The sequence below is a fragment of the Trachurus japonicus genome, chromosome 10 (assembly GCF_045865225.1).
Source record: "Trachurus japonicus isolate A0001 chromosome 10, Traja_1.0".
Lineage (NCBI taxonomy): Eukaryota > Metazoa > Chordata > Actinopteri > Carangiformes > Carangidae > Trachurus > Trachurus japonicus.
The window spans coordinates 21,824,342-21,847,403 of record NC_140916.1 but is presented as its reverse complement, the minus strand read 5'-3'; the positions used below and the strand labels follow the sequence as shown (position 1 = coordinate 21,847,403).

At 43.9% G+C, this 23,062-nt stretch overlaps 2 protein-coding genes across 2 annotated transcripts in view; one reads left to right on the top strand and one right to left on the bottom strand.

The window, feature by feature from the left end:
• The first annotated feature begins 880 nt into the window (after window positions 1-880).
• Window positions 881-6,784, top strand: fgf16 (fibroblast growth factor 16). Its single transcript, XM_085790054.1, has 3 exons — window positions 881-2,074; window positions 3,703-3,806; window positions 5,864-6,784. Exons 1-3 carry the CDS (start codon window positions 1,771-1,773, stop codon window positions 6,107-6,109), a joined length of 654 nt encoding a protein of 217 aa, XP_085646180.1. The 5' UTR covers window positions 881-1,770; the 3' UTR covers window positions 6,110-6,784.
• Window positions 6,785-9,895: 3,111 nt separating this feature from the next.
• atrx (ATRX chromatin remodeler) overlaps window positions 9,896-23,062 on the bottom strand; it is a 33,453-nt gene continuing 20,286 nt past the window's right edge. The window contains exons 30-34 of the mRNA XM_085790053.1: window positions 16,545-16,694; window positions 13,688-13,801; window positions 12,741-12,836; window positions 12,492-12,620; window positions 9,896-11,563 (exon numbers count right to left, since the gene is read on the bottom strand). Coding sequence (XP_085646179.1) covers window positions 11,339-11,563; window positions 12,492-12,620; window positions 12,741-12,836; window positions 13,688-13,801; window positions 16,545-16,694 — 714 coding nt within the window. The 3' untranslated portion in view covers window positions 9,896-11,338. The remainder of the gene's footprint in view (window positions 11,564-12,491; window positions 12,621-12,740; window positions 12,837-13,687; window positions 13,802-16,544; window positions 16,695-23,062) is intronic.

The following is a 23,062-nucleotide window of genomic DNA, read 5'->3' as shown; positions in this document are numbered from 1 at the left end:
TCACACCAAAATAACGTCTTCACTAAACAGCTGCATTTTGCTTTTGCTTTTTTTTTTTTTTCTTCTTCTTCTTTTTTTTCCTCCTGCAAAGCCACAAGCTGGGACCTGTTTCTCAATTGTGCACAGAAGAGATGCAAAATCCCCATTCAATCATAAATTATACCCATTATTCATTATTCCTGTTGTGGCTCTCCCTGTGTTCTCTTTCATGTGGATGATGGCACAGCTCACAGTGCACCTGAAATATCAAAAATGTATTGACATCAGTGTTGGTGCTGATCTGTGATGGAAACATTAACTCACCCACAGGTTTGAAGTGTTTGTACTTTGAGCATTGTTCTGTTACGCCACTTTATACTTTCATCTCAGAGGAAAATTATAGGTTTTTCACTTATTTGACAGATACTCATTACTTTTACTAGATTGTGATTTTTTTGATAATCTTTTTTCTTTTCTTTTTTTTCCAAATCAAACTTTCAATGCAGGGCTTTTAACGTGTAAGTAAAGGATCCCTTCTATCACTGGAAGACTTTTTTTTATGAATGTGTGGTGCATGTTCTATGTAGTTACATAATTACTAAGCAGCAAAACATAGTAGTGAAGCAGCAGCTTGTGTGAAACTGTGCATAAAAGTCAAAGTGGAAATCTAACTAAGACTTCGGAAAAATTCATGTTTTTAAAAACCAAAAAAAAAGAAGAAAAAAATCTCCTGAAACATTATCAAAGCCCTTCTGTAGAGAGCTCCAAAAGTTCATACTCCTCTGCAGCAGTCAGATTTGATACTACACGTCATCAGCATTTGGATTTTCCTCTTTTTTTCCCCCCACCTTCCTCGCCAGTAGTACAAGTGGTTAAGCTGCTGGTTTGCTAGAGCACATTGCAAACGTTGTGCAGAGGGGCGAGGAAGCACCTGCTTCCAACAAGGAGGTGAAGAAAATGCTCTCATGAAAACGTCCAACTGCATTGGTTGGCACTGACACTTGTGCAGGAGGTTGGTTTGCACTGAGATTATGCACAGGTTATTTTGATAATGTGTGTGTAGGAGGGGGGGGACATTCGCCTGATCCTTTGTGGTTTTCCTTTTCTTTTTTTTTCCAGGAGGAGAGGCTATGGCGTGACCATAAAGCAGTCAGTGTAAATTATGGATTGCCTTTGTGGTGAAGTGGTTGTTACAGTTTATGATAGATGTAGCTTTTCGGCTTTGTGTCAGCTGTTATTTGCGTTTTAACAATGATGGTCATTGCTTCTGCATCTGCGTCGCATTTCAATGCACCGCAAACTGTTGCCAGAGTTTCCTGCCTCTGGGTAGGCGATGTGCGTTTATCAGAGAGCCTAGGGGCGCGATCAGGAGCGCAGGATCCATGAGAAGAGACTTCTTGGACTTGGATTTGATCGGTCGGGAGATAGCGCTTTCTAAGAGAGGCGGACTAGCTCAGAGACAGCGGCACCATCAGTAGTAAAAGTTGGACTGAAAGTAGTCTACACATTCAGGAAAGGAAACTGATGCGCGTAAGAAGGGATGCCAGCCAGGCGTGGCTTGTGTTTGAATATCCAATGTGGGAATGCGTGGGGAGTATGTATATAATAGAGTCTCTCCATCTGATAAACAGAGATATCAAACTGATGATAAAAGCAAAGGACGATCAAAAAGTTGATAGGACTCGTGGATTTGGAGAAGCACGGCGCACTGGGTAGCTATACGCTTTGTGCGTGCATGGACCGGACTTGTGTAAACTTTTCTCTCTCTTTGAATAAACGAAACCTTTTTAAATGCCTTCGCTTAATGTGACAGCTGTGCATACCATGGCAGAGGTCGGGAGTTTTCTGGGGACAATCGACTTGGATTTACAAAGCTTTCCTGCACTCGGGAATATGCCCATACCGGAGTCTCCAGTGGGGTTGAATGAGCGGCTGGGGCAGATTGAAGGGAGGCTGCAGCGGGGGTCGCCGACGGATTTCGGGCACCTCAAAGGCATCCTGAGGCGGCGGCAGCTCTACTGCAGGACTGGCTTCCAGCTGGAGATATTCCCCAACGGGACTGTACATGGGACAAGACAGGACCACAGCAGATTTGGTGAGGGACTTTATGTTTTTGCTATCAAGATATTACAGATTTTGTGAAATGATGTGTTCCTCAGTTGATAGAAACAAGACTTTAGTTTGGTTTTACTCCCTATAAGTCGACGCTGTTATCAATGTCGTAAATTTCTTTATTTTATTTATTTTTTAAATAGCCTATGGCCTCCGGTTATCCTGAGCAAAGCAATTATCGTTATTACTAGATTTAATTACACTTTACGGTGATTTACGACGTTGCTGTTACGCAACATATCTCGTACTATCAATGTAGCCCATCTTTACTGCTTTAACTCTAAGACAGAGTTTAATTAAGACGCTTTTTTCCCCTGCCACATCTCCCAGGTGAATACCCATTCGTGCGTCACTGTCACCTCGCGCCACACACCTTTCTCTGGCAATCCCCGCTGCGCGTGGGGCGCAGGTGTCTCTCATCAGCCGCAAACAAGCAGCGCGTGCGTGCGCGTCTCGCGGCCACAGCAAACAAACGAGCCCCGCACGCGGCCGCCGCTCTGAAGGATTTTAAGCGTTAATGTAAATGGAGCGAGGTGCGGCTCGCGGGAGAACGATAAACAGATGAGGTCAGAGGGCAGACACGCACATGTCTCGCGCCTCATATCCGCGCGGTCATCTCACAGGTGCGGGCCGGGTCGAGAGCGGAATAACTCCAAATTAAAGCATGACCACCGCGGAATTCAGGGGAGGTTTAATGTTCAGACTTGAGCCAAAACAAGCCGGTTTACAGGGATGGGTGGTCCGCGTGTTTGTTTCTGGCTTCACTTAAGCTTTAAAATGCGAGGTCTTTGTCAGAGCTGCGAGGAGGACATGGGTTTGATTAGCCTAGAGGAATATGAAACACACTCTTCACCCCGCAAAAAATTAGAGGGATCTTCTCTGTCATTCTCTGGCATCGGTTGAGGTCGAGGAGATGGGGGCCAGGTGGCTGTGAGCGCCGGCCTCTGCCAGTCAGAGCAGCCAGCTGGATCCTCTCTGACTAACCTCTGCATCACAACAGCCAGTGGCTTTTCATTTTACCAGTTGTTTCCCCTGACTTTGAAGTGGATGTTCACATTTACAGTAACTTCCTGTGAGTCAGCAGTTCACTTAACAACTTCACCCACATGTCCTCTTCATAAAAGTTACCTCTGAGTCTGACTAGTAGCCAGCTGGGAAATCCCAAAGACAGGATGAATACATTTACCACAACCCATTATGACATGAGTGGAATGATGTATTTAACTTAAGCAAGACTAAAAAAAGAAGAAGAAAACCCTCAAATCTGCCTTTTTTCAGTTGAAGCATCAAGTGGCAAGAGGATGTTAGGTTCTTTGAGTGTATTAGGGAAAATCCAAGATGGCCGAACAGAATCAATAGTAAAGAAAAAAAAAAGTCTGTGATACAGTCACTTGTTGCTGTAGTAGCTGTTTCCTCAGGGAGGTGGGAAGATTGCAGTGTTTTTTGTGGCCTTCATTGACTGGTTGTGTGTGTGTGTGTGTGTGTGTGTGTGTGTGTGTGTGTGTGTGTGTGTGTGTGTGTGTGTGTGTGTGTGTGTGTGTGTGTGTGTGTGTGTGTGTGTGTGTCTGTGTGTGTGTGTGTGTGTGTGTGTTGTGTTGTGTTTGACCTCAGGTATCCTGGAGTTCATCAGCCTGGCAGTGGGTCTGGTCAGCATCAGAGGGGTGGATGCTGGACTCTACCTCGGCATGAATGAGAAAGGAGAGCTCTATGGGTCGGTGAGTCAAAAACCCCTCCTTTCATTCACAACCACCCACCCCCTCGCCATGCAGCCCAGGGCCTCATTCACAATGAGTCTGGCACTTCATACACATGACTTGTTTCCCAGGATGCACTGTTTTTTTTTTCAGTAAGATGGGAGAATGCGTCAGTACTGAGCTATCAGAGAGAGTTTTCAGTGCTGAACACAGGGTTATCACGGTTCCTGTAATGAGAAAACCACAGAGAGACAAAACAAGTCGGCTGTGTTTCTCTCACACTCCATCTCCCCTCTCCCCTCTCAGAGACTAATAAAGACAGTAGACTGACTTTTTAGACCCAAAACAGCAGCAGATTGTCAAAGAAAAGAAGCATTTCACAAAGATGTTACCCTTGTTTCAAATAGGAGAGGATTCGAGGAGAAGCAGCTTTGGGAGAGCGAACTGACCTCTCGATTTAGTTTTCAGATATGCAGAAATATTTACATTTTTTCCCAAAGTGGAGACAGGAACGTTTGGAGTCACTGTAGATGTGTGAGAGGGGTGAGTTTAGGGGAGATTACGTCTCCATACACAGCTGCTGCACTCCAGTTGGACTGAAGTGTAAAATATAGAAGAATTATCTTCTGTTCTGTCTTTAGTAAATGTAGTTTCTAGAGAACATCTGTTTTGTTTTTTTTTGGAGGGAGAGTTGAGGGGGGGGGGTTCATTTTGGCTGACTTCTCTCACATGTGGTTGGTATCTGGAGACAAAAAGCGGGGGGGTTGGAAGAGATAAAGACAATGGAGGGGAAGTATGTGTGGGTTACCTGTATCAGGTGTCCCAGGGCATTACCTGAGGGCCTCTCAGGGCGCACAACTCCCCCCGGCTCCTAACATTTTGAACAGAGGCTACTTTTAAGGACGGCCATTATGTCGAAAAGTGCAGATATTGTTACCGCGTGCTATCAGAGTCTGGCATCCTGGAGCTTTGGACGTGTGGGGAGGGTGATGGTGGGACACAGTGATTTGGAGGATGGGGGTGGGGGGTGGGGGGTAATTGCACACCTGACTGAGTCACCTGACTGACAGAGGGAGAGATGTAGACATGTCTGTCTGAATCTGAGAGGCCGGGAGGTGGGTGGACGAGGAGGGAGGGTAACAGGTAGAAGGTGCTTCCGTCCCCCAACCACCAGACCTTGACAAGCTTTTGATCCGATGCGGTTTGTGTGTGAGTGTGTGTATGTGTAAGGATGAAGGATGAAGCTAGCCCAGTCATGTGCCCTCTGGGCTGTGTTTACAGACAACAGCTTCACCACACAGCCGCAGCCAAGCAGAGCCTGACAGCCAATCAACAAAATTGCTGCAGGAATAAAAAAGAAAAGAAAAGAAGAACAGACTCTTGCACAAACGCTTGCAAGAACTACGAGGTGTGTTAAAGGCAGCGATTGACTGATCATGAACGTTTATCTTCTTCTCAGCCAAAAAAAGAAAAAAAAAGTTAAAAGTCCAAGGGAAAAATAATTACATGGGACACCCTGAGAGTGGGTTCATATTTGGCTGTGGGTCTGACTGGACAATGAGGGAAAGCAGCTCCAACCCTGCATTGTTCTCACACACTCACTCAGCCAGCACACTGTCACCTGCTGAACCCGTAGCCATCGCTCATGCTGCGCCGTCAGTGAAGGCTTTGAGAGCCGCTGCTGTGTGTGAGTGTGTGTGTGTGTGTGTGGGAAGACTGTTCTCATTGCATCACAGGGAGGGAAATAATTCTCCATGCACGAGGAGAGGTTAACAGGTCTGAGGAGTTAGTACGGGGTGTAAACTGAAAAGCCACTCGTAATGACTTCCCCTCTTTTGTCATAATGAGCACCTGCCTGGATTAGCTTCCTCTGGTTCATTTCAGCTTTCAAGTGCAGTGCAAAAGGGTTAATGACAAACACAAACAAGTGCCTCAAAGCAACATGATTCATCTCAGTCTCATCTGCATTTTAATGTCGCTTTGTTGCAAATTTGCCTCATTTTTGTTTTGTTTTTTTCACTCTTCAGTCGGTGGCAGGACCGCAGCACGTGACTAATAAGCTGTTTTCTCTCCCGCAGAAGAAGCTGACAGCAGAATGTGTGTTCAGGGAGCAGTTTGAGGAGAATTGGTACAACACCTACGCTTCGACGCTCTACAAGCACACAGACACGGGACGCTTCTACTACGTGGCCTTAAACAAGGACGGCTCGCCCAGGGAGGGCGGCAGGACTAAAAAACACCAGAAACTCACCCACTTCTTACCCAGGCCGGTGGAGATTGAAAAGATCCCTCAAGCGTACAGGGACTTATTCCAATACAGGTGACCAGGGCTTACACCTGGAGAGCAAGGATGAAGAGAAACCAAAGAAGAGGAGAGGGAGGGGGATGTTGTGGAGATTTTGGACCTGGTACAGAACTGTTAACCCTCAGCTCCCCCCTGAGGTCACTGTGTTTGCACCTCAGCCCCACGACCAAGCACATACAGCACTGACATAAACATTGTGCATGTTCCTGGATATTGCTTCTTTGCTTTCTGTATCGGACCTTGTGACCTCAGAGAGGAAGAGAAGTTGTCTTGTAAAACCACTATGGACGTGGACAAAGGAGGCCCACATGACTGCCCAGCTGTCGGGGGCGATCGGGACAATCCCATCAGGTGCCATGTTTTCTCAATAACCACTTTTTTTTTCTTTTTGGAGGTGAATGGGTAGACGCTGAAGTGACATGTGACGACCAGCAGAGTCGTGGTAGTTTCGAATAGCACTAAGCTGGTGGGGAGGACAAAAAAAATGAATAGTTGACCATGAGGACACAAGAGAAGAGACTTTTAGAAGCTCCAAAAGGAAACAGAAAGCACTGCAGATGTCACATGGTGCATTTGTCATGCGCTGCACACAGTCATGGTTAATGCTGAATGTGAGAGGACACATTCCACATACACGGAGATAGATGGAGAGAAGGTGAGATGGCAGAAATACGCAAACTGTGCGCTACATGCAGGTTAAAGGGACAACGAGGAGTTTCTATTTGGTTATAAAAAAAGTCTCACGTTAATGTGGATGAATCTACGCTACCCATACTTGTTAATGGCTCCATTTTCGATAAATATATCGTTTTGTCTCTATCGTTATTTTGTTATTATTAGTGGTGGCGGAAACGCTGGTCGAGCTGACCAGCGTTTCCTTACTTTCGGTTTCGCGGACGCTCATGAGAATAACGCCGCCGAATCGCTGTTTATGGTCGGGACTACGACGGTAACTGAACCTCTTTGAACCTCTGACTTTAATTCTTGATGAATGAAAACATGAGTCCGTCTTGCGCCGGTCGAAGAATTCTACGGTGCGCGCGGAGGCTCATAAATGTAGTGTGAAAACACTTTGCTTTTCCAAAACTCCTCGTTGTCCCTTTAAATGGCAGATTTGGATAGTCAGGTACTAAGGGTCTGTAAGAAGACTGTGTGAGGCAAAAGGAGAATTAACAGTTACATAGGTAAGCTGGAGTTTATTATGTTGCCTTCAAAATCAAAGAAGAAAGTGGGGATTTAAAATCTTTACTATGAATGTGGGATAGATGAAAGAGCACTTACTGCACATCCCCAGTCCCAGCTGTAGGCTCACTTGGTCTCCATGTAATCACCAGTCTAATGATCAAATCCAAATCAAATATCAAGCAGCATCCTGTAGGAGTTGTATGCTAAATAAGTGATTAAGCTGGGGACACAAGCACTTCTCTGACTGTGGTTGTAAAGATTAAGAGATGTTTTTTTTTTTTGTTTTTTTTAAAGGACGGTGACTTGTAATGTTCAGAGTGTCAGGAACATTATTAAAAATGCAAGCAGCTGAGGTGTACATATGGGTGATCCTATTTATGAGATGTACAATATATTTATTTTCTACATATAAAGTATAAATATAAATCTATATATTTATTTATTGCAAAGACTTTATTTTGTAATGAACTTGAAGTTATCTGGACTGTAGATTCTACTGAAATTACACCCAAAAAAAAGAAAAAAAAAAAGATGAAGAACTGCTATGAACATGACAATAAAATTGTCCTGCTATCGAGAACTCATTGTGACAGACTATTTTTGCTTGGATTAAAATCTGATGTACCAATTAAAACCAGATATAGATATCTATGTGAATGTTGCATTTCTTTCTTTTTGGTTGAAACTGTGCTGACAGTGTGAAACTATGAATAATATTGGCCAGCCACCCAACCACTTTGGTCCAGATTGAAATAATCAACAATTTATAGATGAATTGTATGAAAAATATGTACAAACATTTTATTTTAGGCCCTCAGAGGATTAATCCCGCTGATCCATTGACTGTTCATCTAGCAACACCATTAAATCAATAGACCTTTGTTTAAAAAGTAGCTGTCCTTAGTCTGGTCAAAAACGATTTCTGCTTTGGCGATGCAAGTTAGCACTACTGAAAAATACAATTTTCACTAAAATACATCTAATCAAATGTAATGGCCTTTAAAAGCAGTGATATTGTGGCGTTTTGTCCTGCTGTACAAAAGACAGAGGACATTGAGTAAAAAGATACAGCAGCATTTTTTTCCCCAAAAGGAGAACACCCATACAATCCAATGCCAATTTGCCCTCATAAACCCTTTACCAAATAATGTGCACAGGCCTCCTCTGTCTCCATAAGGTCTTAGTCAGCCTACATCCACCGTACAAAATCAGATTCCTTATGCAACTGGATCCCGACTCCTAATTGGCTTTACACATCAGCATGGATTAAGGGCAGTGATTGGTTGTTCACTGCGGGGCCTCACAGACTTCACTATAGTGTAGTCTGACTGCAGCCGGTCTTTTCAATGGACAGAAACAGCTGCCTGCTGCACAGAGAACCAGCAGGGATGTGCTGCAGACCTGGAGTGGTGGTAATCTGGGGCTAAGAGGGGATGGGATCAACATTTCAACATCTGCAATAGTTGTAATGTTTCTCCACTGGCAGATATCTGTAAGCTGTGAGAGCAAACTCCCCTGGGGGGGAGTGAATGGAAAAGCCAAAGACATGCAGGGGGAAAACCCTAGCAGACTGAGAAATGAAAACAATACCGGGAGAGGGAAAAATAGATGAAAGATTGAAGGGAGAAGAGAGAGGGACAAAAGGCACTTAGTGCTGTGGGTGTGAAATACAGGGACAGTGCATCACCATGGATTAGCTTCCCAACTGTTAAGGAGTTATTTTGTACATATATGGATGACCAGAGATGGATGCCACCCTCGTAGCATGTTTTAAATATCAAGCTGGGACCAGGAGACAGTTAGCTTAGCATAAATACTGAGAGCTGGGAGGAAAAGCTAGCCTGGCTCTGATCAAAGGCAACATAAACATACCTACCTGCACCTTAAAGCTCTCTATAACTTGTTTAACCTTGCAGATAAGCCCAAGTATAAAAACAAAGTTGTGCTTTTACAGGGGGTTATGTAGTCCTTAGGCAGGTTCAGTGGCTTTGCACAGTCTCTTCTGGATGTCTGACAAACCACCAGGGAGATTTTGTTACCTTCACCCCCCGGCTAAAGCCATTTCCTTCTGATTCTTGTCTTGATGCTAAGCTAGGCTAGCCAGCTGTTGGTTTAGCATGCAGACATGAGTGGTATAAATCCTCTTGTACAGCACTTGGTGAGCAAATAAACATCAACATTTTCCTTAATTTTACATGAACCTTTAGTTTCCTGCATGTTTAAAGCCGAACTTATACTGTAAATCAGATGGTGCAAAGTATCAGTAATGGTATACATAGCTGGTTCAAAACTGGCAAGGGAGCTTTACCATTCCTCATAGGCCTCCACTCATGTTCCCCCCTCAACGGTACATAAGTGAAACAGAATTAAAAAAGGCACAAAATTATCACAACAAATGGCCAATATTTTGTTATTGATATGCAAGAGTCTCAGAACCTCAAGTATTCACCATTAGCCGAGCTTCAGACACATTATCATGCAGGTGTGTAATAAAAAGTTTGTGGAGGACCTACAATACTGAATAAGAATGACCAGATCTCCAACCAACATTCCCCACCATAAATTCAGTCAGGCCAAAGGAATGCAGACTGCGTGAAAACAAATAACTCAGACACAGGAATTGCTCATCCTTTTGGTCACTTTATTAAATGTTATATTAAATACTTATCAAGATAATAGCAGATCAGATTCATGGCAAATCAGGTTGATGTATTTACTAACATAAGAACATTCTTAGAGGAGGGCAAAAAAGTTTCTCTACACTTAGGAAATACACCTTGTGCAAACACAGGAGCCAACTAGAGACAACAGGCGTCTCTCCATGAGAAATGTACATATTCCTCATGTTTAACAGCTACACCAGTTTAAGCATTTAGAAGCAAGAATGTGCCAAAGTAGAGTACAGGTAGTCTGGGTGCCTGCCTGGTGAGACTACAGTGTCCAGGAGGGTGATTTCTCACAAAGCAGAAGATACAAATCAGCCAGATATAATAAAAAATTTCCAGTCTTTACTTCCTGCGACCAAGTCCAAGCCTGAAACATGCATCGCAAACTGTGACGGACAAGTAAAGGGAAACGTTTTGGGCCCTGTGGTACGTGGCTGAAGTGGTTTTTGCTTTGTGAGACCCAGACAGTCACCCAAGCTCGGGATCAACACAAGTGGAACATAAACGATGAACAGGACGCACAGTGCTATGCTAGACGACACATGACGAGGAGAATGATGTTACAAAAAGGTCATAGGAACGGGCAGGCAGTTTTGAACAACACAAGCATTCCAATACCATGTTCAGTGACAACTAATGTAAACACTTAAAAGCATAATAGAAAAGGTTCTCAACAAATCTCAAATCTCAGAACTTTACAGAGCTTTTTTTGTTGTTTTTTAGGAAATTAATATAAGGCCATAATTTTTTTTAAATGTTTTTTTTAATGTTTTTGTCAACTTATCAGTTTCTTCTATCTCCCAAAAGAGCAGGACTTAGCAGAATCAACAGCTGTTAGTGATATTGGTGGAGGAATCTACTGGTGCTAATAATCGTATAGAGCTTTACATCAGAGTCCTGTCACCAACGACACTGGTCCCACTCAGGTTTAGTTAGGCATTTTAAAACTGTATAAAAAATTGAGTTTAAATAATAAGGAAACCCTCTTAAGGGGAAACAATACAATGCTCAAAAGCATTGAGGGTAAAACTTGTTTTTAAATACATGAAAAATGAAGATATAGAACTTGAATAACATTAAGGCGGTATATACATTTTTTTTCCCCCGTTGAACTTCCTAACAGATCTTCATACAGTCATTTATACATTTTATTCCACCTCCTCTCAGTGAACTATAGAATAAAAGATTGAGAGTCTATCCCACTTCAAGCCCCAGTGGACAACAACCTAGCCTCAAAACTACTCCACCCTCTGCTTGGTGCGCTGGTTTGCTTTGAGCTCCCAGCGGCCTCACAGTGCGTTGTTGCAGGGCCACCCTTGGACTGGGCCACTGAGAGCCGGCTAACTGAGTGGTAGGGGGGTGGGGAGGGTGGGGATCTGAGGAAGAGCCCCTCTGACCTACAGGCCCTTTGAGGGCCCAGGGTTTTTGCCCATGTTTTGATGGGTGTTAAGGCCGTGGAGCTGTTGGTAAATCCCCAGCAGATCCATCTGGCTGAGCCCGCCGGCTCCCATCATGCCGTTCTGCATGGCCAACTGATTCAGGTAGGTGGCCTGGTTGGCCATCGCCAGCTGCTGCTCTTGTACCTTCCTGTTGGTGATCAGCTTCTGTACGAACATCATCAGCTGGGTAAACACAAACAGAGTTCAAGTAAATACAACTGACTGTCAATTTTGTTTATTTTCCAGTGTATGCTGTTTATATTGTCTGTTTTTTAAATGTGAGGTGGTCACTTTATTACAGCACTGTTTTTACAATGACAAAATTATATCACCTATCTATAATGTAAGGGCTTATTTTATTATGAATCTGACAGGCTACTAATGTTATGTATGCTGAAAAATAATACTCATCTCTTGCTCTCCTCTCAAAGACGGCCTCTTTTCCCTAGCCACAACCTGGTCCACACTGTCCTCCCTCTCTTCTTCTTCTGATTGTTCTCCATACACATATATGCCTCTATTGTGAGAGCTGGACTCTTGATTTGCTTCACTATAGCGACGCAGAAGGGCAACACGGGACGCAGATGGACAACGCACACTGATGATGTTTTATCTTGGATGTTGACATGCATCCTAATTTATGAGTCAGGTGTTAATCATTGCAACACTGAGGTCCATGTATGCCGACTGTACAGTTTGTTAGATCCATGATGCACAGTTTGGTCAACAATCAAGTTATGACTGATCAAATCTCACGGTCTGTAGGGACCTTTACAGCCTGCAGGGGACTGAGACAAATACAGGAAAAAAAAAAGACGATGTGCAAGGATTTATAATTTAGTAATATAAAACTGTCCTGTTTAAGCCAGCAGACTGTACAACAGTCAGATCATACAACTTTCTAAACGTATTTGACTGTTCTTGAGAAATGAACAAACAAATGCTTCCAATTGCTTGATCATGATACTGACATGAGCACTGACCTGTCAATTTAAGTTTTTGTCAGTATGTCCCAGTTATAAATACTACAGTTTGATTTTCAAAATGAATCAAGGCCTAGTTTGCTGGTAAAACAGTGACAGTAGATATTTCTTCAATAAGCACTTCTTACCGACTGCTGCCTCGTCATGACGTCCCTGTAAATGTTTTCCCTGCGCTTGATCTCCATCTCCACACTGGCCTGTCGTCCCAGAGCCATCGACTGGACCTGAGTCTCTGTGAGCGCCGGATTCTCTTTCCACTGTGGAGAAATGACAACTCTTAAACCAGTGACAGAGACAGGACTTCCTTGAAAGATTCTTGCTCCAATAATATCACCAGGGTTGTCTTCACTGACTGAAGACTGATTTAGAAGCCTTACCACTCTGGCGATTGTGTCCTCCAGTGACTCCCGTGATAAAGTCTTAAGTGCATTTGTTGCTTCCATGACTTTCTGTCGTCCCTGGTTTATAAGCTCCTGCAGATGAATGAAGAGGATGGAAAATATGAAGTGAAAAACATTTTCACCCTGAGCAATGGATCCATAACTGTGGGGATTCACAACAAATGCCAATGGCTCTATGGCACATGAATCATCTTTAAACATGTATTGATGTTTTTGTGATTAACATCGACTCAAATGAGTTATGTCAGAACGCATCATTTGTCATCACACTGAAGTGTTTAGCTCATTGTTTGGTCCATACAGCCATAAAGGCAGCAGAAGTCGTAACTGAGAGCAGAAGTCAGCAACTACCTGATGAATACAATGCCAAAGCTAAACAAAGAGTAAATATTAGGTTTGCTTCAGGTAACTGGAGACACCGAATGCTAATGCTGTTCTGTGTGCGCTGAATGTGAAAACAGGCAACACATAACACACTCAGTCAGCTAATATGGTGGTAGCTTTAGCACCATCAGTATGATTTTAAAAACATGTTGATATGGTCTCCTAGGAGACTGTACCAAGACAGACTCGTAAACTTGTAAAAGTGATTCAGTAACACAAAGAGAGAGCTGCAACATCATTCCTTTGATGCCATCATTTTCTATTTTCTTTTATACTCATCTGACTTTCTTACTGAAAAATATGAATCGCCTCTCGGGCATTAAGTCCTCTCTCACAGTCAGATGTGCCACCATGTATAAATAGCTGCTGCCCCAGACATGCAGTATTACAAACTGTTGGGTGGAGGAGCCGGGCTCATTGGCTACTAGACTGTTGTCACAATTAGCAGTGGGGTCTGAGGAATGTGGGGCGCCATGCCGTGGGGGAAGGAGACAGAGGAGCGTGAGGCTGGAGAGGGGCATGTGGAGCTCATTACTTACCTCCAGCTGCTGGTTGGTCATGGAGGCCAGAGCGGCCATGTTGAAGTTTAAGTAGTTTGAGGTGCCCATGTCCATGTGGTATTGTGACTGGTAGTTGTTCCTCATGGACAGACCCTGACAGATGAAAGACACAAGACAAGAGGGAAGCGAGAAGCCAAAGGCCACCCGGCATCCGACAGAAGACACGGATTAATACAGATCATTAAGGCAGGTGTTAAGAGTCACCCAAGGCATGATGGGAGAGACTGTGTCACTGTGGTCAACCAGAGATGATGACTCATGTCGCCTGTCTACATCATTTACACAGTGAATGGTTCGGCTCTGCACTAATATTCAGTCAGTTTACTCTGTAAAGCTTTCAACTCTTCACCTGTTCAGCATGTTTTACACTGAAATAACTACTTTTTAGACATCAGCCTGCTCAACAGTAGTTATCAGCCTGCTCAATGTGCATTAAGTGTTTGAGAAAGAGAAAAAGAGAGTAGTGACCTGAGGTAAACAATCCTGTCCCAGTAAAGGCCAGCAGGATGCCAATGTTTGTGTGTAATTGAGCTGCTGCAGATGGTTTTCCCGTGCCCTGTAATCTGGCCATCCGGTCTGAGTGTGTGTGAGTGTGTGTGTGTGCGTGTGTGTGTTGTGGGGGCCAGGAGTGGTCTTTGGACCTGGTCAGAGACAGGTGTGCAGGCCTAAACAGTAGAAAACCTCAAAACAACCACAAAACCACAACACACATGAACGCCTAAGCACACACGCACATACCCACACCCACACGAACACACACTTTTGGATTTGCCATTAACAAGCAGCCAGTCTCGGACTCTGCCAGCACCCTCAGATGCTCCGCAGACCTCAAACATCTTCAGACAGACAGACAAAAAATCTAGACTTGACTTCATTTCCAAAACTCAACGTCTGAAATCTAAATTTATGACATGAGCCTTGCTAAGCTTTGACTGAGCTGAAGTCATCCCAGTGAGGCAGAGTGCTCCTGGGTTCAGTTTAATTTTGGGCACCTGATCATGTTCTTACAGTTTTTCCCATTTCCTGAGTTGCAAATCTGATATTCATGCACTTATCCATCCCTGGTCACCACCGGCCAACCCTTAAGTTGTGAAGACATTAGCAGAGGCCAGGTTACGTTCCAGTTGTTTCTCCAACAAATCTTATAGTATACAGCGCGATACTGAACAGCCTCTACTTTTGTATCTTTTGTGTGCGACGGATTGCAGTGATGCGAACGCAATTGAAATCCTTGCATTCAACCTCAGCGCCACTGTTTCCCCTGCAACTGGGAACCCTCTGTTCTCTTGAAAAGAAGAGGAGCTTGGAGGGAAAAGCCGCTTAAGGCACACAGAGGGCAGAGGAGGGAGTGTGTGTTGGACAAATAATCATTAGAGTGAATTAGAATCTAGGATTACACAGGGGGGAAAGAAGACCTGCTCCTGCTCTCTTACATCAAGACCCCCCCTCCCTCCAAACTTCTCCAAATAAACCCCACTAATTGCCCATTGATTTGTCCCACAAGAAAGGAGAGGGAGGAGGAGAGGACAGTGGGGGAGGAGAAGAGAGAGAAATGAAAAGTGTACCAGACAGAGGAGGACTCTCTAACCTATAAGGAAAATCTAAAAATTGTAATACCAATATGATTTGAGATGAATAAACATATATTAAGTTTGCTGAGTGAAGCTGAATGAAATAAAAACAAAGGTCAATAAGCTTCGTCTCCTCTGTCTTCCTCCCTCTGCTGCAGATAACGCTGCTAAGTGGAGGTTTGGCTCAGATTATAGTTAGTTCACAAAGGTTTGTGGTAGGGCTGTTCGATTTTGCCCAAAAATAAAATCTCGATTTTCTTCTCTGAAAAATAGATTTCCGATTGTCTATTTTGTGTGCTGTTAGTTACAGCTCTCACGGCCCATTAGGTCCATTTAAAAAGACACAAACAGCACACAAAATAGACACAGTGTAGTGGAAAAGGGCCGTTGGTCTTTATGGCAACGAAATCCTCACTGGTCTTAGCAAAATGCCGACATGCTTGTTTACAATGTGTGGGGAGAGCAGTGGGAGAGTGTGATGGGAGGAAGGAGGCAGCAGTCATTACGATAATTCAGCGCAACCCAGATTCATGAACGGGGGCTTACCGTAATTACCCTAGTTAGAGTCAAAAATTGATTTTTACGATTTCAAAAAATCAATTTTTACGATTCCAAATAATCGCGATTACGATTTTAAATCGATTAATCGAACAGCCCTAGTTTGTGGCAAATGAAGCTCAAGGCTACGCACAGAAAATTCCTCCTATTCCTTTTAGCTCGTTCACAACAGTTCTCTAAGGTTGTGATGAGCTACAACCTCTGTGTGAGAGCCCTGATAGTTTCTTCCTGGTTCATCTGGCTCAGGCACTGCAGCTTGATAAGCCAGAGAGTTGGCTCATCTTTTGTGATGTGTTTATCACACATTTTCATATTGCAATGACAATGAAAATACGATTTATCGGCACACATCAGTACTATGTAGACCTACACACACCTCGATCACTGCAGCTATTTGTGCTGTGGTTCACTAGTCTGCTGGTGGCCCAAAGTGACAATCACTGGCTGCACTGAGGGGGGTGGGGGGTGGGGGCTTTCGTCTGCTCACTTAGTGTTGGATCTGTATAATCCTGTCATCACAAACTTACATCCTGACAAACAAAACTGGGGCCTCACTTAGCTCACCTTGCACTTTGATTTCAGTGACTTGGAGAGTGACGGACACACCGGCTGACTGCGTGTGTGTTCTCCTTTGACTTTGAAATTGGTAGATGTGCCATTGTGCAGCATGCATGTCCGTATGTGTATGCGTTTTACTCCTTTCCCACCTTTTTCTCTGCTTCATATTCAGCCCAAGCAGCTTTGCGATCCTCCTCGCTCAGGGCCTCCTCCTCCTTGTGGTCCAGCAGGGAGTCGTGTTCATGGTAACACACAATCTGGTCCTTATTGGTTTGCAGCATCTCTGCCAGGATGGGATCCTAATGGCAGGGAAGATGACAAAAATACAAAAAGGGTTCATTATGAGTTCTAAGTCATCACTGGAGCGGGGTGGGGGGATGGGGGCTCGGGGCTCAGGGAGAGCTGGAGAAGGCCACACTGGCCTGCTCAGTTGTTAAAGTTACTATACGTTATACAATTTTTTTTTTTTTTTGTGGCATATTCAGACTGGAATCAGATTTGTTTTATCAACAGCTATTAGTTGCTGCAAAAAAATGCATGCAAGAACACAGGAGGGTTGAACGGAGGTAGGTTTTTTTCTGGATTAAAACAATGTGTTTCAATAAAATGTTCTGTGAGCTGCAAACAGCACACACAATCTTTTAATCGAACTTTATTTAGATCTCTTGTTCTGTTGAAGGTTTTTCTGTCAAATTATCTTACCCCTCAGATATTCATGAGCTTCTTACATGCAAAAACTGATTTTTTGCAAAACAGGTGGTTTAAAATCCAGCTCAAAACCAATCTCTAGAGAAACATGTTGACTCAGATTTTCAGTCGTGTTTTTTTGTGCACTATTCAGTGGTCACGAGTAGAGAGCTGACAGGAAATTAGGAGGGAAAGAGGTCAAACAAACTTCCCTGAATTGAATCCAACCTAACACTTGGATTTATGGAAAACAAAAACTTGGATTTGCCTGTTAAGAGGATTAAAATAACATGTAAAAAAAAAAACCTTAAAATAAATAAATAAACTTTTTTGGACTGTGGTTTCTATGACTACATTGTTATTGAAAACAATACCTGAGTAAAATTAAGAGAGCTGGGCCAGGCTCCACTCACACAAACATGGTTTAAATTACTGTCTGCAGCACGTTTGCTTTTCTTTGTCTCGACTTAGCTTTACATTAAACTGGAACTTTGCAATCTGGAAAGAAACGTCATATAGAAGTTGCATCATTAACCTCCACATGGACCAATTGGGGCCCCCGCACTACTCCCATGCTCTTCTCCCTCGTTTTGAGCAGTGTCAACAAGTTTGAAGTAGCAAACAAAATTAATCATATATGTCACTGGTATTAAGGAGGACAAAATACAAAACAAACAGCCCACTATGAAATTAAGTAGTGATTGCAAACCTGTACTGAATAACCGAAAATAAACACCAGAGCAGACGGAGTGAAACTGGATCCCTCAAAGGGGGAGAAGTGAGCAGCTAGAAAACTACATAGGAACCTATATTTAGGTTCTCTGCAACTCCATAGAGCGGCAGGTAAGGTGGCTCAAACCGGTAGGCACCACAGAGCTTCTCACCCACATACTCCAAAACTTTGGCTCTGGATCCGATTGTGCTCCTCATTGACACATGTTTACGTTTTCCAGCCATCACACTCAATCAGGGCAAAACCAGGCCACCCCTGAACGACCAGACATTTGGGAGCAGAGGCACAGCCAGCGATTCAGCTGGTCCTTTGCTCTCTAATTAGGACATAAAAGCACAGGAGAGCCTGTTGGCCTGACTCGGATAAAAGGCATCCATCGTGGTTTGTTCTGCCAAAGTAGGTGAGCACAAGGTCAAATAAAGGCCACAGTAGATGCCAGCACAGGCACTTATGTTGGCACTGGTATATAGACACAACAAGCATAACATGTCCAGGTCCAAATCTGACGAGGTGCTGACGATGAGGATTATGCAGTGGCCACTCCGACGTTCTTCTGATTTTTCCTTCACCGTTCCCCATAAAAAATATAATAACCTACAAATTTCAACTACTCAACACCAAAGATGACAGGTACTAACTGTGATGCCGCAACCAACGAACAAAAAAGGAATTTCTAGTGCAATACTACACAGCTTGTTGCAGATTCTTAAATAAAACAAATTGAGCTGAAGTCAATGGCAGCTACAGCCAACCGGCAAAAGTCCACCACAAGAGCTGGCAGCTTCTGGCCTGATTGCTGGTAGAAACAGATCCTCTTAATAGTGTGACATCACGGTGGCGCCCCCGGTGTCAAAAAGCAAATAGCTTTGCTAAAAAATAAAAAATAAAAAAAAGCCCTTGGAATTTTTTTTTATGCTGTACATTATTACTGTTCCTGTTGCTAATTAAATTTAAGCCATGTGTAGAAAAGGGAGAAACTTGTTGAGTGTGCACAAAGTGTGTGTGGGTTTTATTCAAATGCATGAAAGAGGAGCACTTCTGACTGTCGAGCGGGTTATGGGTCAGTGGAGCTGCAGGTCAAATGACAGTGCAACCGCTCCCACTGGAACCCAGTGTATTCCAGGATACCCAAGTAATCCCCATCAGTAATGGCTCTGGGGTGGTCCGGTCCATCTCCCATCCTGCTGCACTCAGTGTGTTTGTGCGGCCCGAGCCAGCACTAATGATTGTAGGTAACCTGACCTGGGCTATTGTCATCCTTATGGAGCTCCATGGTAAAGCCTATCGCTTTACTACAGGGGAAACAGAAAGCAAGAGACGCTGGGTGGGCAGATGCTCAGAGAAGGAAAGAAGTAAATTACCCAACTCAACTCGATTTGAATTCTTTTCCCCTCTGGGAAGGAAGAAATATGGGGAGCAGGATGGGTATTTCTAAAGCGTGAAATCTAGAAAGGAATTTTGGTATTTGGCATCACTGTGTGCATGTTTGTTTTCAGATATAGTCATGGAGGTGGCAGGCCGTGTCTGAGGATGAGCTGAAGACTTCTCAACAGATTCGGTCTCAGCGAGAGCCTGGTAATAGTCGTTGTGAGTCTCAATAGCATGTTTGTGTAAAAGGTGCCTTCTGAAAATGTGCAGTAAATTTCACACTAGCTTTAAACTGCCTGTAGACCGAGGCAAAGGGGTCAGCGAGAATTGGTAAACTAATCAAAAAAGACATCGAACATGCATGACATGTACCACTGAAGCCCTTTTCTGAGAGAACAATTTATACCCTTCTTAAGCCAAACCCTTGTACATGTATATATTATGAAAATGTCTACCCTGCCAGCAGTCCATAAATGATGTAAAGCAGTTTTCAAACTCAGCAGCTCTCTCTACATCACAAAGATGAAAACTTGGGAGTCGACATCAGTGGGCCTCATGTGGACTTTACAACTTGGCACAGGCGCCCACACGTACTTTACCAATGGACTTTAGGTGACGCTTAACTGTAAAAGGTCTGATGCAATTAAACACCCGCCTGCATTAATAGCTGTGGGTTGTATGCAGGCAGGATTTTTGGCCATGTTACCAATACTTTCTCAAGCTGAGAACATTCCCAACCATGTTAACCCCATGTCCTGCACCTAAACGGCCACAATAATAAACACACCACAGGAGGCATTGAAAGTGCGGAGATGAAAGGTAGTAAGGCTGCAAAGATATGGTGGAAAAAAATGATTGGATTCTATCACAAGATTAAAGGCAAGTGAAACAGAAGAAGAGAACGTGGGACAATGATGAAGAGAAAAACGAACCTTGTGGAAGTGGAAAAGTCAAAGAGATTCTAAGTTGTCTGCCTATAACAAATTGTTTCTCAAGTTGTTTGGGACTTTTTCAAAGTATTCAAATTGACTGCCTGCCAGAAACTGTTTTTGACACACAGGTGTGTTAACCATAGCAACAGAGGGGCCAAGACAGGAGAATGAGAGTGGTGGAGATATTTGTAATACCTAAACATAGCCTGTAAAAACTCCCTCTCCCCCACCTGCACACAAATGATACACTAAACCCAACTGGTGTACTCTAAACAATTCTTCAGTAGAAACTATGGGAACTGTGCCTAACATCAGGAGGCCACGCTGGCCTCAAGACCACGTTGTCTATTCACCCTTCAGGGTGCATGAGTTAGAGGGTTTATCTGTCTGTCAGTCAGTTAACAAAGAACCAAAATCATGCATGTCACAAAGGGCGAAACAAAGACAATAAACATACCACATCCTCACAAAAACAAGCCTCAGCTAGCAGTGGTAGGGTGGTGGAGCTAGAAGGCCCGGCCAGGAAGGATTCAGAGCAAGTCCATCACCTCCTTTCCACCAACATGAACCTTGTGCTAGTTTGGGGGTGATGGGGTGTTGGTGCCAGTTCAGAGTTGGTTCAAGGTGCAAAGCTTCCAAGAATAAGTTTGCTTTCCCCAACTTATTACATCACTGTATACATCTGTACTCAAGTGAGAACCAGGCTGTGCACTGTGGAGTGAAAAGTGTCACTCTCCAAGTGTAAAAGAGAGGGGCGGTGAGAGACATCAAAGGACAACGGCACACTTTCAAACAGTCCGTCATGAAAGAACATAGCATTGTGCTCAATGGTTCAAATTAAAAGGAATCTAAATAGTTAGGCAAAGAAAATAAGATTGAGAAGTTATGTTGTGGGCCTGCTGTTGAGTCTGCCATCGGGAAGGTGTGAGTGTGTTCTAGCAAACCTTTGGCCATTAGTGGTCTGTTGCATGTCTTGTACAACAACAGTCGAAAAATATACATTTCCTCTATTATATTTTTCTGTGTTGATCCTTCTTCTCCAATTAGTTCCTCTGAAGAGCGGAGAGACATCTTTTAAAAAAAGGGGTGGGGGGGTTAAATAATCAACAACCGTGCAGAGATAGATGATATGAGAGTTTACAACATCTCCACAGACCATGGTCCCAACAGACTGAACGCCACAAACGAGGCCCATGGCTCTCATATTTTCTCACCTGCCGTTACTGTCATTAGTGCTCTCTCCACCTGCAATGCAACAAGCTCAGGCATGTTTCTGAAAGCCCACAAAGAGCATTCTGGGAAGTGTGAGAAACAGCTTACCCAGGTAGTCTGACGGTGGGTACACCACAACACTTGTATAAGAAAATCTAAATTCCTGGAATCGACTGATCATCACTGACTCATGGTATATAAAGTTTAAAACGTGTTCAAGGGGGAATTTTCCTAAGATCTGAGTGACTTCCTAGACCTAATGAGACAAACATGGTGTGGCTTATTGCTCCAGTCTGCCCCTGTCTATGCTGTGTACCTGACAGAGCCTAATGACCAGTGTAGCCGTCACCTGCTGAGAGCACATACAGTGCGTTACGCCCACAGCCTGCCAGCCTGACCAATAGTGTACCTGCAGGGAACACTGCAGAGAGTTGTATAAAAAAATGCCCACAAACTGACACACTAAGCTCACACTGCCCTTTGTGATAGCGGCTAAATGGCAGATGGAAGATACGAGTGTGATGAACAGGAAATAGGCAAGAGTGGGTGGGGAGTCAAAAATCTCATGTCTGGGTTGCGAGGGCCTTCTTTGTCATTAGGAAGTGCGCCTGCTTCCTTTGTCTCCAATTAGTTTCTCTGAAGAGCGGAGAGACATCTTTAAAAGAAGGGGTTTAAATAATGACCCTTCATCACGCAGTGGAAGCCAGAGGGAGAAAAAGAAAAACAACTTTACTGAGCTCGCTTTGAACATTTGGAGGCAGAGTGGCGAGTCAGGGCAACAGATGGTTGTGAGGATAGCTGGGGTGGGGTAATAGAGGACGGGGAAAGAGAGAGGGGACATCAGTGGGGACAGGGTTGAGGGGGAGTGGAAATGAAGGCGAGATAGAGGTGAGGGAGGGCAGTCATTACAGCGGCAGGATATATCCAAGTAGCCAACAGCAAAGAGGCTTAACAAGAGGTGGGCACAGTGATAACAGAGAAAAGACAATTTAATATTGAGTTTTCCCTTCTGCACAATAAGAGTGATGAGACAAAAGTCTAATTCAGCCTTTGAAGCACAGACATCAACCACTGCCTCTGTGTCATGTAACCCAAGTTTTAAAGCTCTCTGGCTGAGAAAACAAAGCTTCTCAGTGTGAAGAGCGAAGGAGAAGTACAAAACTCTTCTACTGTTGCTCGAATCATTCTCTCCTTCTGTGCAGAGCGTTGTTGGCTGAAAGTGATGGAGGGTGTCTGACTCATCTTCACATCATTCCAGACGGCAAATTCCTTCCATAATACTGCAGTCCCGCTGCCACATCATAGTTAACCCCCTGGCCAAACCAGGTCGGCTTGTTAAAGAGCTTGTCAGCCTCTCCGTCTTTAATACTGTGTCACATAAATGTCACTGGGCTCATTAAAGATCATACACATCTAACAGGCCGCGGCTCAATGAACACATCTTTCCTCTTCAAATCTCCAACTGTGCGCCGCTGAGCTCTAAGTCGGCTACTTGAGCTTAAGAGGAATATAGAAGGTGAGAGCGATGATATCAGCTGGTGGCTGAGTGGATTCACGCAGGGTTCCTACCTGTTAATGCTCATGAAGGGAATGGCGATAAAGATCTTTTGACAGTGTAAATGGAAAACAGATTTTTCATCAAGGTGCACCGAAAGGCCTCTTAACTGTCCAGGGAAAGAGCAACAGCGTTTGATATACAGTGTTTTTTATCCATTCTGTTTACAGATTTCTGCAG